General features: G+C 43.9%; 1 protein-coding gene across 3 annotated transcripts in view; it reads left to right on the top strand.

Annotated features, from left to right (window-relative positions):
- MED12 (mediator complex subunit 12) overlaps positions 1–18,407 on the top strand; it is a 118,279-nt gene that overhangs the window by 77,552 nt on the left and 22,320 nt on the right. For all 3 annotated transcript variants that reach the window (XM_068247605.1, XM_068247603.1, XM_068247604.1), the window contains exons 26-31: positions 1,431–1,591; positions 3,532–3,711; positions 6,574–6,645; positions 12,460–12,617; positions 12,712–12,873; positions 15,742–15,853. In XM_068247605.1, the coding sequence (XP_068103706.1) occupies positions 1,431–1,591; positions 3,532–3,711; positions 6,574–6,645; positions 12,460–12,617; positions 12,712–12,873; positions 15,742–15,853 (845 nt within the window). The remainder of the gene's footprint in view (positions 1–1,430; positions 1,592–3,531; positions 3,712–6,573; positions 6,646–12,459; positions 12,618–12,711; positions 12,874–15,741; positions 15,854–18,407) is intronic.

The following is an 18,407-nucleotide window of genomic DNA, read 5'->3' on the forward strand; positions in this document are numbered from 1 at the left end:
GCATGCTGTTACTGGTGCGATGCAACGAATTCTGGTGAGATTATGCAATGCATCAGTGGTTTACCAGGGCACACGCACAGTACAGTCATAAAGTCCTCAGTGTTCCCCAACCCTATCCTCAAGGCCCACCAACAGTGCATGTTTTGTGGAAATCAACAGAGGTAGTTAATCTGCTCTGCTGAGACACTAATCACCTCACCTGTGAATGTTTGTAGTTTTCTGCAAAACATGAACTGTTGGTGGGCCTTGAGGACAGGGTTGGGGAGCTCTGCTCTACAGTATTGCAATCATAGATAGCAAAAAGGATCCGGGCACCAGCCAACGGTATATACCAGAGTCAGCTTTATCCCATCCTTACCACAGACAAACTATGTAAATCGTACAGTTTGACAGCTGTTTCAAGGGCTATACACTCTTCCTCAAAAATCAAAAGTACAATAACCAGACCGTTCCCAGAATCATAAATCGGGAAGAGCTTACCGCTTCAGAAGCTCTAGCCCCATACCGATTGGATCCCATGTTCCTAATGCCGCCCGAGCTGCCAGTGCCAGCATGCCTTCAAAGTCAGGAATGCTTTTTCTTGTGCAGATTCCACAGGGTTTCCCCAGCATTGTTGCTGATTGAACAGCTGCAAGTGACAACGCACACATTGGGCCAATCACGCCCCTCTGTTGTATCAGTGGGATGAGCCACAAGTCAGCGTGGTTATGGCAAACATGGCTGCCTAGCAGTGTAAGCCTGGTAAAACAAATAGGACTGTGTGGTAAACCTAGATGACAACATTAAAAGCACAGTATTATTGCCAGCAAAGTAACAAACGTAAATAAAGAAAAGACGGCAAGACCAACTAACAGGAAAAATGATGAAAAAAATACACACATTGAGCAAATTACATAACTGTTGGTTTGTGTTACTATTTTTCATGATGCGCAATGCAACGTATACAGTATGAAAGGAGCCTTAATCCATTTTCCTGATATTTTAGTTCCACATATAACCTTTTGCTTTGTCTTTATTGTCCTGTTTTGAAGAGCAGCAACAAAGCACTAGTGCTCTGGTTGTGGGGGTGTGCATGCCTCCAGTAGTTCCATGGCACTAGAACCCTTCTAGTGATGGTGCTATTGCTTCCTAATACTCCTGCTGTTACCATGGTGAAAAATTAAGTTATTACAATCACATTGAGTACTCATGTAGAGTATTGGTAGTCTATATACAGAGTTCATTCACTTTCAGTGCTTGCAGAGGGGAGTAGGAGTAATGGTGTGAATTTTGCTTTAAATACATTTCATGCTTCTATTGTAAGAAGGTAATGGCTAACTTATGTCTTGCAAATAGAAGCTACATTATGAACCCCTCTTTCTTTGTACACTGATGGTACTGTTATGGTATTGCGGAATGCTCTACCACAATTAATTCCTTGATTTATCTAGGTGATGCAGAATTACAAGGGTCTGGATACCCTATGTTAGCGGGTAATGAAGACAATGCAGAGGAGGATATGACAAACAGACCAGGAGGTAGAATGGTATCCGTAGAAACTGCCAGTTTGGATGTGTATGCAAAATATGTTCTGCGCAGCATATGTCAGCAGGTAAGTTCTTTTCTGTCAGCTAATAGCAGGTAACACTTCAGCTTAATTCCATAACACTAGTTAAGTCAAAATGTAAAAGACAACTTAAACAAGATGGCTATGGAAGCTGCCATATTTTATTTGCTTTTAAGCAATACCATTTACCTAGCTTTTTTTTGCTGATCCTCCACCTCTAGTACTTTTAGCCATGGCCCGAACAAGCATATTCAGATCAGGTATTTCTGACAGTATTGGCAGATCTGACCAGATTAGCTGCATGCTTGTTTCTGATGTTATTCCAACACTACTGCAGCCGAATAGACCAGCAAGGCTGCCATTAAATTGGTACTGTTTAAAAGGAAATCAATATGGCAGCCTCCATATTCCTCTCACTCTAGTTGCTCTTAAAGAATGGCACAAAATAAATGCTACTAAAATATATCATGAATCATTAAAGAATGGGAACACTAAGATCTTAATTTATTGAGGACAGGAGAGCTAGTGTGTGTGTGTAATGCTGGGTACACACTATGAGATATTCTGGCCCATTTACTATCAGATCGATTATTCCCAACATGTCAGATTTTGATTTCCGATCGATTTCTGATCGCTTTCCTATTAAAATGAACAGAAATCAATCGGAAAATGCTCGGAAATCGATCGGAAAGCAAATCGGACATGTTGGAAATAATCGATCTGACAGTAAATCGACCTGAAAAATGAATTTTATTTTATAAAACAAGAACAAAAGTCAAACAATACAGTACAGCACTCGGGGCCGGCCCTAGACTTTTTGCCGCCTGAGGCAAATTTAGAAAAAAATTGCCGCCGCCGCATACCCCCCCCCCCCCCCCCCCCCAGCTTAAATTGGAAGCAGCGGATGCCCAATAGTAAGAGGCACGGGCGGGGAGCACTCACTTTTTCCGCGTTCCAGCATGCGCTCCACTGATGTCACTTCCTGCATCGCCGCCCACTGTATTCTAAGTGGACGGCGATGCAGGAAGTGACGTCAGTGGACCGCACGCTGGAACGCGGATAAGGTGAGTCCTCCCCGCCCGTGCCTCTTACTATTGGGCATCGGCTGCTTCCTATTTAAGCCGAAGGGGAGCGCAGATCGAGGGACCGAGGGGGGGGGGGTCGTCCGACCTCCCTCCCCACCGCTAGGCCTAATACCCCCGTCCTGCTCGCTACCCCTCCGGCTCGGCGGCCGCCCCCTGCACCCACGGACGGGCGGGTGCCGCCCCTAGAAGTTTTCCGCCTGAGGCAAACGTTTCACCCCGCCTCTGATGATGCAATTAGTTACAGCCAGCCATGGAACTGATATGGTACTGTACTGAGCTGACAAGCAGAGACAAATGGGAAATTTTCACTAGGTAGCTGCTGTAGTTATATATTAAAACATGAATAAAATGCAATGGCAGCTTTCAGAGCAGATAAACACTGCCCTGGGCAAGAATCAATGCGTTTGTATAGATTTCGGCCACAATCAGTCGCCCAGGGGATCGATTTAGATTTGATCCCTGGCAGGTGAAGGGAATTGCAAATATGTACTTGGCTTTAGTTATTTATATATATATATATATATATATATATATAACGCACGCACGCACGCACACACTCTCTCTCTCTCTCTCTCTCTCTCTCTCTCTCTCTCTCTCTCTCTCTCTCTCTCTCTCTCTCTCTCTCTCTCTCTCTCTCTCTCTCTCTCTCTCTCTCTCTCTCTCTCTCTCTCTCTCCTCCCCTGATGCAGGAGGATGTAGATACTGATGTGATATTACCAATATTCACATGGAGGTTGTACATTCTTTCTGTTGATGTAGAAGGTGTGTCCAGTATAAAATGAAATTTCTTTGGTGATGGCAAATTTCCAATTTCTGTAGTGTAGTATTGCTATAGACTTAATATTGTAATTACAATATACAATCATTACTGTAATCCTTCATTGCATCATGTGTTTACAGGAATGGGTTGGAGAGCGGTGTGTGCGTTCATTATGTGAGGATTCCAATGACCTTCAGGATCCAGTTCTCAGTAGTGCTCAGGCCCAACGCCTTATGCAACTAATCTGTTACCCACATAGATTAAGCGATGCAGAGCAAGGAGACAATCCTCAAAGACAACGCATTAAGCATATTTTGCAGGTGAGTATAACGAGAATGAACCCACCTTAAAGTGAACCTAATATGGCCAGTTTAATTTACCTGGGGCTTATTTCAGCCTCCTGTAGGCTTTCAGGTCCCCTGTTGTTATTTCACTTTGATCAGATCAGCAGCTGTGAGCCGTGTTTCAACTTCACCCTGCACCGAAAACTTGGACTCGTTAAATTTACACCCCCCCAAATCACCCTCCCGTTGCAAGGAGCAATCGGCGCATGAGCATTTGCAATTTTTACAATTTTTAAACACCGCACAAGTACAGTACTCTCCTGGCCATGGCAGCACAATCGAGGTGGTGCATGCAGATTTCAGAGGGGGACAGCTACTGAATGTATTGGAGTGGAACGACAGTGAGGGACTAGAACTACAGGGAGCTGGAAGAAGTCCTAGGTAGATTAAACTGGCCACATTAGGTTTACTTTAGGTTTCCTTTAATGGTAATTGTATGGATAGAAATGAATTTTTAGCTTGGCATAGGAAAAATGTCTAAATAACCAAAACAGGGCTGTGCGCAGAAGTTCTTGTGTTGTCACAACTTAAAGTAAACCTGGACCTTCCTGATGTATGATAAAGTCACCAGATTATAACACAAGTTTCCAAGCTAGTGTAGTTGATGTTCCTGTTTCTAAATTCTCATCCGTTGGTAAGATATGGACAGATACAGTATGCTGGCAATTATGAAAAAAATCAATCCCCGTCATTTGGAAGATAGTTTGGGGCTAAGTTCTGTAGAGGTGTGTCATAAGCTTGTAGGCTGCGAAGGAAAGAAGATGTGGGGGGCGTGGAGAGATGACAAAGTGGTGCACAACAGAGTGGGGGCGGGGCAACATTGGCCTTGGCCTGTGCTCAGCTGAGAAGATCTGGCACTGTTGAGGATCCTTCGGCTATGCATCTGGGCAGACCTACACATGCTAGATTCTCGGCAGAGAACCCTCTAGCGAGTGTATGAGGATTTAGACTTGACAACCAAAGAGATTATTTGTTATGAGCTCAGGCAACTATATGATGTCTTTACATACATCTCCTGTCTTCTGTGCCTAATATATCTTTGGCAAATTGCAATTGACTAGGGTTAGAGTCTTTTCCAGCGGATGGCCTTGTTCTCAGCCACACAAGGCAGAATCTGGTTTCTGCTCTTCCCTTTCCATATAACTGTTTAAGTAGTGTCCCTGAATATCAGAGGATGCTGTGTAGAATGCTGGCCAAACCACAGCAATTGTTTCAGCCAAAAAAGGCTATGGTCTCTTCTGATTGTGAGTCTCAAGGGGAAAACCATTAAAAATGTTGTACTTTGAATTTAAAGAGAACCTGTACTGAGTAAAAATATGTAAAATAAACACGAGGTAACTTCAAATGAACATTACATAGTTACCTTGCCATCAGTTCCTCTCAGAAGCTCACCATTTTCTTCTGACAATAATCCCTTCCAGTTCTGACAATATTTTGTCAGATCTGAAATATATCAGTTGCTGTCAGTAAAATATCAGTTGCTGTCAGTTATAGCTGAGAGGAAAACTGATGTACCAGGTAATGTCCATGCTTCCCTATGGCTCAAGTGGGCAATGTTACAGTTTAACTGTGTGCTGACCAGAAAGCTGTTATGGGTAATGGCCATTTTCAAAATGGAGGACGGAAAATTCCCTTGATCACAGTGAACAAACAGGATGCGGGACAGGAGAAAGACACTGAGGAGTAGACTACATGGGAGTTAAGTATGACTTGTGTATGCTTATTTTGACTTTTCATTTTCAGTTCAGGTTTTCTTTAAAGAGAATCTGTATTGTTAAAATCGCACAAAAGTAAACATACCAGTGCGTTAGGGGACATCCCCTATTACCCTCTGTCACAATTTCGCCGCTCCCCGCCGCATTAAAAGTGGTTAAAAACAGTTTTAAAAAGTTTGTTTATAAACAAACAAAATGGCCACCAAAACAGGAAGTAGGTTGATGTTCAGTATGTCCACACATAGAAAATACATCCATACACAAGCAGGCTGTATACACCCTTCCTTTTGAATCTCAAGAGATCATTTGTGTGTTTCTTTCCCCCTGCAGTTCTCATGCACTGAAGTTTCAGGCTGCTCTTTTCTTCCTGCAAACAGCTTTGCCCTTGTCTGAATTTCCTCAGTATGTGAAAGCCCAGCCAGCTCAGAGGACGATTTATCCAGCTTGTAAAAGATAAGAGAGCAGAGAGAAGCTGCACTAATCTAAATATCACACAGGCAGTGTGCAGAGAGGGTCCTGAAAGGGGGAGTTCATAGCAGAACCACAACACTGAAGAACTTGGCAGCCTTCCAGACACAGGCCGACAAGTCTGACAGGGGAAAGATACATTGATTTATTACAGAGACTGTGATAGTATGAAGTGCTGCAGTTAGCCAGAACACATTAGAATATCTTTTGGAACTTGTAGGATGATAAAAAACAGGATGCAATTTTCGTTACGGAGTCTCTTTAAGCATGCCAACATGAAGAATACATGCCGCAGCCTACACTGTAAGCCTGATGGGGCAGTATCCTCCAGGGACGAGTCGTAGCTTTACTAAACATGGAAAAACATCTAGAAAATGAAAGCTTATAGTAGTAGATGAAATTTGTTTATTGGCCAACACCTTTGCTTATTAATGAGCTGATCGGAAAGTAAATCAGCAGCTTCTATCTCTGTTAGCACTGCTTCCATATTTTGCTCTCTTAAGAGAATTTTGGGCTCATCCCCCAGTGCCTGCTTGTATTTTTGAGGCTTGTCAATGAGTTCTCAAATGTGACATGTAAAGATTCATGATCTGTACTATTGGTGTATTTTTTGTCTTTTTCTTATTTTTTGACATTGTCCTTTTTTACGCTACAGAGTTTGGATCAGTGGACAATGAGGCAGTCTGCTCTGGAACTGCAACTTATGATTAAACAGACATCCAGCAATGTAAGTAAGAGCTAAAACACAGAATAGCCCCTCTCTTGGAAGAAGTTAGGACACATTTTAACTTCTCCACAGCAGTTTAAATATAAATACCGTATTTTTCGGACTATAAGACGCTCCGGACTATAAGACGCACCCAGGTTTAGAGCATAAAAATCACGGAAAATAAAACTTTTAGTAAACCTGGTGCGTCCATGGTCCAGGAGCAACTTCTATGTGTTCTGCCCCAATTATTGTACCCCTTGTGCCTTCCTTGTACCTCTGGAGAGGGAAGACAGTGCTAGCAGGAGGGTGCCTCGCTGAAAAGATGCTGATTTTCATCACAAACGCCAGCAGATTGCTTGGAGCATTCTGGGCAAAACTTGAGCAGCAGCATTAAAACTGCAGAGGATGAGACTCTTCACAGGGATCCGATGTCCTCTGGTGTCCTGTCCCCCTGTCCTTGGCCCCCTCTGGTGTTGCTGTCCATCATCCCCCCTGACGCCTCTGCCCCTTTAACATAGATCCTGACACCACTGCAGATTACGGTAACCGCAGGTTATACACAAACCTAAGAAAGTTGGCCGCACTGGTGTACAGTGTCCCCCTGTCCTTGGCCCCCTCTGGTGTCACTGTCCATCATCCCCCGTGATGCCTCTGCCCCTTAAAAAAATAGATCTTGAGACCGCTGCAGATTAACAACAAGTTTCGGTACACAAACCTAGGAAAGTGGCCACACAGCTTCACATATCCCTCCTGCACTTTGGTATCATTTGCCTCCCCGACGGAGATCGCTGCAGATGACCGGCAAGTTTTTTCACTGCATGAGAGAACGACACACAGCTTCAGAACGCAATGTCCAATCAGGCGAGGGACGCTGCGCGAGGCAGCCAATCACAGCCTTCCCGATAGTCCTGAAGGCGGGACAAGGGCTCTCTCAGCGGGGCTGGTGATTGGGAGGAAGCAGGGAGCAGAGAGGGCTGTGATTGGCTTGTCTCGCGCAGCGCCCCTCGCCTGATTGGACATTGCGTTCTGAAGCTGTGTGTCGCCTTCCCGTGCCGTGAAAAAACTTGCCGGTCATCTGCAGCGCTCTCGGTCGGGGAGGCAATTGATACCGAAGTGCAGGAGGGATATGTGAAGCTGTGTGGCCACTTTCCTAGGTTTGTGTACCGAAACTTGCTGTTAATCTGCAGCGGTCTCAAGATCTATTTTAAAGGGGCAGAGGCATCACGGGGGATGATGGACAGTGACACCAGAGGGGGCCAAGGACAGGGGGGACACTGTACACCCGAGGGGATGATGGACAGAGGGGGACAGCAGACAACAGTGGGGACAGAGGGAAGGACAGCGCCAGTCAAAAAATGTAGTATTCGGATTATAAGACGCACCAACTTTTTCCCCCCACTTTTGGGGGAGAAAAAGTGCGTCTTATATTCCGAAAAATACGGTACATATTTAGAGTTTTATTTAGCACATGCGTCAGTTTTATGGGATATGCTATATCAGTTGTCACCAACTTGTGGCAATACATTGCTGTCTCTGAACTGTTTCCAGATTTGAAAATTACAATTTTAAAGATAAAACCAGAGCTGTGGAGTCGGTTCAAAAATGCTCCAACTCGGACCCCTCAGTTTAGGATTCCACTAATTTGACTCCTCTAATTTTCATATTGCAATCTTATTGTTTGAAAGTATGGATCATTGAGGAAAAAAAACAAGTTCCATCAGGCACTGCAGTTGATTGGTATTTATTTAGGATTCAAACGTGATGTGAATCACAATATGTGAATTCCTTGTATTCATAGGTAGGTGCATAAGTCATGAGCAAACAACTTGTGCTAATATGACAAAGTCAATATTTTTACACAAGATAGATGTCCTATCATATCAGAGGGTGGCAGTGGTGGGTTCAGGGCAAAAAAACGGTAACGGCCGTTTCATACGGTGGTGCTTCTTCCGAGGCTGATCCACCTGTGGATGTAAAAATATTGACTGTCATCTTAGCACAAGTAGGATTCACATCACGTTTGAATCCTAAATAAATACAAATCAACTGCAGTGCCTGATGGAACTGGTTTCTTTTTCCTCAATGATCCATGTCTTATACATCTGTCATCAGCATCATGAGCACACAGTTTTTCTAATCAAGGTGGTGTCTGGATGTTTGATACCACCCGTTTCCAGTGAAAGGACTGCATATCTCAGTGCCGGCAGACCACACACACTCTCCGATTTGATCCATTGATTGAAAGTATGTTGCATAAAAGCATTTCATCACTGCCAATGCTTAGGAATTTTAAAGCGATATTAAGATGGCAACTGCTTTTGACACTTTACCCTGTCAGCCATTCTGGCCTTTCATTGTCAAGGTGAATGCCCCAGTATGTTGTCTGCATAGTAAGATTCACCGGAGCCCCATATCAGCTGGGTTCCAGTGTGTAGCTCTGCCACCATGCAGAAAAAGGCCTCTGCCTTTTCTATATCTGATTCTATATTCTGCAAGGAAGCAGAACTATGCACCTGAAGTCAGCTGATACATGGTTCCAGTGAATCTTATTAAACGGACAACGTGTTTAGACACTAACTTTGAAGCATTAGGGTACCTCTGCTGGGTTTTTTTATGTACACCAGAGATGCATTTTAACTAAACTTAGGATATTGCTGTAGAGTAGCTGTTAAACAGAAATGAAACCTAGTCATTTGTAAGAGTACTTGGATTTTCTTGTTTCCTCCGTGTTCCCTCTACATCAGGCCCTAGGCAGTATAACTATGGGCACTGTTAGCACTGCTTCCATATTTTGCTCTCTTAAGAGAATTTTGGGCTCATCCCCCAGTGCCTGCTTGTATTTTTGAGGCTTGTCAATGAGTTCTCGAATGTGACATGTAAAGATTTATGAATACGTTCAAATGCTGGCCGTTCAATGAAAGTGCAGCATGCTGTGCGTTATAGGTGGTTTTAGCTGCGTTAGACTGTTTGCACATGCTCAGTAAGGGAGAGTCCGCTTTTGTTCCTAGCCACATGGCTAATTAATATTCACTGCACTGTAGTGTTGTCCAGATCATGAACAATTCGGATCTTTGAGCCGGATCTTTTTTGTGAGTCGAATCATCCGGATCATCACAATGAAGGATTCGGTTCATAGTGGATGTCTGGAAGAAACAGGAACTGCAGCTTCTGTGCACAAGCACAATCTTCCTGCTGCATCTCTCCCTTCCCCATTAGCACCCCATTCTCCTGCACCTCTCACTCTGCTGCATCCCTGCTTCCTGCTTCCCTAGTAAAATTATTCAAAAGATTCGGTTCAAAGATCAGGATCTTTTCAATGGTCCGATTCAAATCATCCGGATCATTGAAAAGATCCGTGTCAGGAACCGGCCCGCGGCACGCCTGCGTATACGGTTCCCGACTGCGGGTTTGACCAGATCGAGAGGGGAAGCAGCCTTAGTCAAGCTAAAACAAGGCTTTGACCACTCAGACCACTTCTCACTGCCACCACTAGCTGTTGCTAGACACTTTCACTCTGCTGTTGAGTGCTCAGCGCGCAATCCGCGTTTTCGTATTCGGGTCAGCTTTGCGCTTTAGGCCAAATACGGGAATGCCACGCACACACACGCTCAATTGCAATCTTACACTGTAGTGAAGCAAAACCACTAACAGTCGTCCCGAACGATACTGTTAGCCTCTCTGCTGTCGAGCTACTCACACTGGCGTTTTCGTATGTTGGGTCAGCTGCGCGCTTTAGGCCCAACGTATGACAAACGCCCCCCACACAATGCAATTACAATCTTATACGGTAGGGTTGCTCAATCATAGAATCAGGCATGGACTTATACACACTTAAGTCTCTTCTAGGCTATGAGTGTTAGTTTAGTACAGCAGAAGTCAAACTTATTAAATAACGATTTAATATTCCAGGGAAAGGGTAGAACAATGCAGAAAATAATATATACAAAAGATTTACAACAAACAGTAAAAGTTACAAAATACAGGTTACAAAGATACACACAAGGTGATTTGCTTACCAAATAAAACAGGGATCAAGATAGAAGAACCTTGGACTTGGGTTTTGTGGACGGACACAGTTCTGGTTTGGACCAGGAGTCGCTTAGCTTCAGCTACTGTCAGGAGTGGACTGATTTTAGGTATCTGCCCCTGCCTTTTATGCTGGAATATTTGCCTTGAGGCTGCAAGCCTGTTTGGACGGGGAGGGGGGGGGGGGACTAGTTTTAATTACATCCCCAGACATAATTTGATTCCCAGAGATCTACTTCCACATGTAAAAAATGTATTATAGCGCACACACAACAAAAGACTTCCTTACTCCCGGTTACAGGTGACAACACCTGGGTGACATTATTTCCTAGCATATCAAAGGGAAGGATTTGACTGGCTATTGACTAAGTAGCCATCTCCTTGCCAGAGGCTAGCAAATCCATTTAGCATTCCCTGCTCCTAAGTGTTCCCTAATTAGCAGCAGACAATGATAGAGTTAATTCACATGTATATACAGAACTCCAGGAAGCTAGCTGTCAATACCTTCAAAGCCTGACTGGCTGACATACATATACAGCAGGGAGAAAAATGGAAATATACTCCTGTATTATCCCAACATCATCAGCATCATAACTAGCTGCTATATTCCTGACAATCCGGACTTCCCAGGATAGCTCCAAGATTCCTTTCATATTCCTGGGACAGAACCCGGCAGACTGGTGGAGGAGATAAAAAACAAAACACAGACTGATGATGTCACAGGGGAGGTGATCTCAGCTTGTTTGAGATTTCACATAGACAGAATGAGAATCATTTTATTTCGCCAAGCATGACTGGGTCAAGCCCGGAATTGGGTTTGGCACAATGGAGCGGTACATAGAAAGAAAGGCAGGAAAAACGTTAGAATGACAGTAATACCTCATACTCAAATATAGACATACACAATATACAATCAACATTCGATATACATATAGCTCAGTATTCATCTTTCAAAAAACACACTGCAGAGGTCTACCGCTCCTATGCAGGTGGTCGAGCGCTGATAGAGGGTGGTAGAATGTTAAGGGAGTTCAGGAGGCTAACGGCCATCGGGAAGAACGCCCCTGTGAGGGAGGGTAGCTGATGACAAACACACCCGTGATCTAAAACCTCCTACTAAGCTCAGAAGTAATGGCTGCCACCTGTATAACCCTAGTTATGAAAAGAAAAGGGTGAAAAGCATGCACTGAAATGCTCATAGGCTTGGAGTGTTTATTTAATTTTGTATGTGTCAGAGTGGTGCAACTAAATATTTTGAATTAAAAAAATGTTTGGTTTGGGTAGGATAGTCTTTGGAAGATGTTGGTTTTTTTTGAGGGGGGAATGTGTATTTGATTATGTAGCAACCTATGAAAAGGCATCCCTTCTTAAAAAAAAATCCAGTAAATATTTGGAGTTTTAATTCTACTATTCTTTTCTATTACACAGCCTGAATAAGAACGACACTAAAACAGCAATAGGAACTCCACTAAAAACTGTCAAATTGACTTTACCTCCAGGTACAGGCAGGTCTTAATCTGATAAGTAAATGATGTGCTTAAATGCCCCCTAATTTCCATGAGAATAGCTATTTTAGGTAAATTACCTCATGAATTACCTCCATGAGGTAAATTACCTCACATGAGGTAATTTGTTTGATGACCCTACCAGAATTTAGGCCAGTGTGTTATTTACTTAAAACCTAGACCTAAAGACAATAATCAGATTATTATGATTTCAGTATGTACAACTTTAGGGTGCCAAGAATCTTGTTGGACATAACGTTTTTTCCTGTCCCTCTTTCTTGACATTTTTTTTTTCTTACAGGAAATGAATTCTCTACTGGAAAATATTGCAAAGGCTACTATTGAAGTGTTTCAGCAATCTGCAGAAACAGTCTCTGCAGCCCCTGCTGCCAATCCTCCCCCTAGCAGTGCTCCAACTAGCAACACAACCCCCAATGCTAAATCTAAACCAGTATTAAGGCAAGTGTCCCATTCACCCCCTCCTTTGTTGGCTTCATTCTTGTTAACTTTTTACATTTTTTCTAATCTGTGATTTTTGTTTTTCTATTTTTAGCGCTCTAGAGAGGTCTGGTGCTTGGTTGGTAGCGCCTCTGATTGCCAAACTGCCAACAGCTGTTCAAGGTCATGTGCTTAAGGCAGCTGGGGAAGAGCTGGAAAAGGGACAACACCTGGGATCTTCTTCACGGAAGGAACGGGACCGCCAGAAACAGAAAAGGTGATGAGAGAAAAATGTGTGAAAGGTTGGATAATGAGTAATTAGGCTGCGTCCCCACTTTAAATAGAATTTTTTTTTTGAGGGGGGTCCGTTTTGCCGCATTGCAAATCTTACAGTGATCGGATCCTATTTTATAAAAAGGAGCCGTTTACACTTGTCAGTCTGCAACAGATCCATTGTGGTAAGCAGACCTTTTTTCTGTGCCCTCTGTTATAATCCCAGACAGGCAAGGGCGTTCCCTATATAACCTATGGCGGTAGCTCATCTGCCCCAGGCTCCATCCAGATCACAACGGACCATCTGAGGGGACATTACTGTCCCTGTACACGGCTGCTGCAGCTGTAAATGGGAACCAAGCTCAGGGGTGACTGAATGCTGACTATTATTCTAAATTCAAACAGATAATACATTTGATTTGCTGTGATCTTAGAAAACAATTGACATTACCTGTAGCATATACTCTAGCTAATATCAAATCTGGAATTCATATTCCATGCAGCATCTTCAGTGTCTTCAGCCATATCCTTTAGAGCAGAGTCCATTCAACAAAAATTACGGTATAAAAAAATGGCTAAGGCCCCGTTCACACTTGCGTTTTGGCATGCAAACGGACCGGATCCGGATCGTATCATGACCTGATCCCGATTGGAACCGTACAGTTCCGTCCGTTTGCATCAGGACTGCTTCAGGCTGCCATCCGGATCCGTGGGGGGGGGAAAAAAAATACCTTAAAATTTGTTGGGGGTCTGCAGAAGGTGCACCTGGTGCACCTGTAGAATCAGGTCCTCCGCTGTAAGCCTCACCTCCACCTCCGACATACTGCCAAAACAGCTCCAGCACTGCTGCTCCACTCCAGATATGCTGGGCCCATGTGTCCCCATCTGAAATGGCCGCTATGATACACATAGGAAGTGGGGTAGAACGTCCGGTGTTGTCTCCAGTGTGTTCTGTGCTTCCGTTTCCCATTGGTTTTCTATATCCGGATGGTGCAGTCAGGCTCCGGTCCGGGTGCGTGGGCCGGATGAGCTGGACCAAAAAATAGCGCATGTTGGAAAAGTGTCTGGAGTCCGGATCCGGTCCGGCTCCGTACTGTACGGAACATACGTATGTGAACGTCCGCATAGCCTTTGCATTGCTATGCGGAACGTACGTTCCGTTTGTACAGTATACGGTCCGGATCCGATCAGGCGGATCCGGACAGGGAACGCTAATGTGAACCGGGCCTTAATCAGCATTTTCACCTATGCTAAAAGAAATTTTAAAAAATTATTTGACTACTTTGTGCCCAGCTGTACGTTTTTTTTTTTTTGGGGGGGGGGGGGGGGGGGGGGGGGGTTACGAGAGCAGCATTTTGTCTGCTTATTTGTGTCATGGATGAAATGCCTTCATTACTGCAGGGAAAACAGTACTGTATGTTTGTGTGTACAATTCATCTTTTTATGATCGTTAATGGCACCCAAAGTTTAATTCATATAAACATAGAATTTTTTTTTTCTGATGTAACTTGTGTTCTCTTTAAAACGTGTGTGTGTGGAGACTTTTTGTGGGCTATAGTTAAGTCTGAAATGAATGCTCTGACTAATTGTCAGCCAGTGGGAGGGCTTGGCAAAGAGGAGCAGCAGCTGAGGAATAAGAAGAGATGTGGGTGTGAGTCAAACAACAGATTTCAACATACAGTGGAGTGACGCCAGTCTGTAACTTGGTAGGCCACACTGGAGGATAAGAAGTCGAGAAATAACATTTACATTGTGCTTTTTTCCTGGTGGACTCAAAGTGCCAGAGCTGCAGCCACAAGGGTGCGCTCAGTAACAGTGTTAGGGTGTCTAGCCCAAAGACTTCTTACTGAATAATTATGTGAGAGCAACGGACAGATGCGGAATATGTTTTTAAAATGAAAGTTTGAAGTACCATAATTAGAAAGTGAAACTGAGAAGAAAATAAAAGCACAGAAGCAAATAGTACCAATAAGAAGCACCCTTGGAATGCTCAGGTTTTTGTTTTTGTTTTCAAGCTATTGATACAGTGGTACAATACTGTATTTTTTGCTCCATAGGACATCCACACCCCCCTTCAACACACACGCACACGAGACAAAGGAGGGCACCAGCTGGAGAGGACGCTCCACTGCGGTTATGCTCTTTAGGGGCTGCAGGGATTGACATTAGCTTGCGGGTGCTGGAGAGGCAGCGTGTGTTGCTATTCTGTTGGGGCCCAGAGAAAGCAGTGATGGCTTAGGAGAGGGAGACAGTTTGGAAGGACACTTACCCTGGCTGCCGCTGCTCTGCTGGGATCCAGAGGGAACACTGTAAGGGCCTTTTTCCACTACCCTGCGATTTGATTCTGATCGCAAGGTACATTAAACTAATGGAAACTACAGCAGCAATTTCCATTAGTGCAATTCGATTGCGATGCGATTTTGGTCAAAACGCAATCGTCGTCCTGCCGCGTTTTGGATGCGATTGAGCTTTACTATACTGAGTATAGTAATAGCAGTCACATTGTGGAAATTGAAACGCGATCGCAATCGCATTTCATAGTGGAAAAGAGCCCTTAGCTTAGGAGAAAAAGTTATTTTTTTAAGAAGCAAAATGGGGTGAATAAAGATACAACAGAAAGACCATCGGGCACAAAGACCTAGTTGAGTAGTGAGGAGATGAGTCATATTTTTACCTGACTATTTTTGCGCTATACATCCTGCTCTATGTTCTGTATGACTGACTATCTAGGTTTCCCTTGTTTTTAACATATAATAGTGTGCATTACCAAAACTGTAAGAAAATGTTTGTGCAGTATACTGTATATCTGTAATAATAATAATAATATTGACTCTAATAATACTTTTTCTTTTGTCACCTCTTTTACTGATAGCATGTCACTACTCAGTCAGCAGCCGTTTTTATCTTTGGTCCTAACGTGTTTAAAGGGACAAGATGAGCAGAGAGAAGGGTTGCTGGCATCACTTTATGGCCAAGTACAGCAGGTATGTGACCCATCCTGTTTCTCCATTCTTTGGGCAATTGTTGAGTACAGTAGAGTCCAAGTTATCCAGAACTCAACTAACCAGCAGTCTAAACCAACCAGTACAAATCACCAGCAGTAATCACAGTGCTGAATGCCTACTTTCTAAGCTATCTGTGAACTCTGCTGTGCTTAAAGACTGGGATACACAGCTGGTTTCCTTCTGTCCTGTGCAAGATTTCAGGTCCACTTTAAAACCGCATAATATTAAAAGCACCGACCGGTGAAATAAATAATGTTGATTTTCTCGTTACAATGGCAACTGATAAACGGTGGAATATATTAGGCAGCAAGTGAACAGTCAATGCTTTAAAGGGATTCTGTAGGGGGGTCAGGGGAAAATGAGTTGAACTTACCCGGGGCTTCTAACGGTCCCCCGCAGACATCCTGTGTTGGCGCAGCCACTCACCGATGCTCCGGCCCCGCCTCCGGTTCACTTCTGGAATTTCAGACTTTAAAGTCTGAAAACCACTGCGCCTGCGTTGCCGTGTCCTTGATCCCGCTGATGTCATCAAGAGGGCACAGCGCAGGCCCAGTATGGTCTGTGTCTGCGCAGTACACTCCTGGTGACATAAGCGGGAGCGAGGCCACGAGCATGCAGGCGCAGTGGTTTTCTGACTTTAAAGTCAGAAATTCCAGAAGTGAACTGGAGGCGGGGCCGGAGCATCGGTGAGTGGCTGCGCCAACACAGGATGTCTGCGGGGGACCATTAGAAGCCCCGGGTAAGTTCAGCTCATTTTCCCCCGACCCCCCTACACTATCCCTTTAAGGTAATGTGTTGGAAACGAGAAATAATGAACAAGCATAACAATCTGAGCATCATTCCCCAGCCCTATTTTGGCCGCAGTGTCTTCTCTATGCCTTGCCCTCCTTTCAGTCCCAGTGATACTAAGGACAGGTTAATTCTGGTAGAGCCCATGCTGGCTGCAAGGCTCGATTCACACTTAATTTGTACATAGAGTTGCGCAACGCACAGAGTTTCTGGTTCTTTTCTGACATTCATAGTCATGACTAACAAAAGTGTGCGCTGTCCGGAAAAATACATGCAGCATTGCGTTGTGGGCTGCACTGGAGCAAGCGAGCGATGACCCAAATAAAATAATGATTTCAGTCTAGATTGTCCGCCTTGTGCTGAAAACATAATTGCATATGGTGTGAAAAGGGAGCCTTAAACGATGTCTGAGCTTACAAATTAGATTTAAATAGAGTACATACATGAATCAGCAATGTTATCCAGTCGAGGACTGCATCCTTTGTTCCTTTAGATTAATGGACACTTAGTAATAGCTACAGATAATTGTATTCTGAAGTATTTTTTATCCTGTGCATGCTAATCAACAGTAATGCATGTAGTATAGAAACATTTTAGGATAGAGAGTCAGATTTTGTGTTGGTGCCTAGTGCCGAGCACCTATAAAAATGGCACTGCTATAGGCGGAAATAGTAAAAGCCGCAATTAGCGACAATGAACAATAATTATGGCGCCCCATAAATACACACACTATTTATGTGCCATGATTACTGTTCACTGCCGCTAATCGTGGCTTTTACTATTGCAGTTTGTGACATCAGTGGGGTAGTTAGGGAGCTGGGGTGGGGGTTGGTTACGGTTTTTTTTTTTAGGCAGTGGAGGTTGAGTGATGAAGGTTTAGGCTTAAGCACCAGGTGGGTTCTTAGGGTTAGGGATAGGTAGAGGGAGTGTTCAGTGTAAGCATAAGCAGGGGCATTATTAAACATTACCTGCTCCCAGCGATTGTGTCTCCTCCGCTTCCTGGTTAGCTTGCAGATGTCCTGCAGCCAGCCAATCACCATGCAGCATCAATCCCCACATGGTGATTGGCTGCATGCAGGACACCTGCAAACTAACCAGGAAGTGGAGGAGACGCGATCGCCGAGAGCAGGTAATGTATAATAAGGTAGGGGGAATGCTTAAAGTGGATCCGAGATGAACTTTAACTCGTTGCATAATTGTGTTCCTTTCCTATTTATAGAGCACTCCTCAAGCCAAATACTTTTTTGTTTTTGTTTTAATACTCTAATTCCCTATAAACTAAACAAGCAATGCCCACAGGTTTTCAGAGAGCCAAGGCACTTTCAGACAGTAGCAAGGACTCATGGGAGCTCAGTCTGGGCAGGAGGAGGGGGAGGTATTACTAGCCAGAGATTTCAGAGGCAGAGGGGAGGAGAAGGGGGATTAGGTTTTTTTTTTGCTCAAGATGCAGATAAGCCTGCATCTGTGTAATGTTTACAAACAACATGGCTGCTGTCATTGTATCACAGGAAGAAGTAACTATATTCTATTGAAGCTATGCTGTGTAAACTATCTAAACTTTAGATAAGATATATAGACAAGTTACTTGTTATAGTTAGTTTTTCATCTCAGATCCGCTTTAACAAAACATTGTTAGCAGATAAGCAACAGCAACTGATCGTGTTCAGCTGCGATGATGGCCTGGACGAAAATAATGCACCCCAGCTTCACATTGTGAAACTGCACTGAGTTCATCTGAATGTTT

This window comes from Hyperolius riggenbachi, chromosome 8 (genome assembly GCF_040937935.1).
Source record: "Hyperolius riggenbachi isolate aHypRig1 chromosome 8, aHypRig1.pri, whole genome shotgun sequence".
NCBI lineage: Eukaryota > Metazoa > Chordata > Amphibia > Anura > Hyperoliidae > Hyperolius > Hyperolius riggenbachi.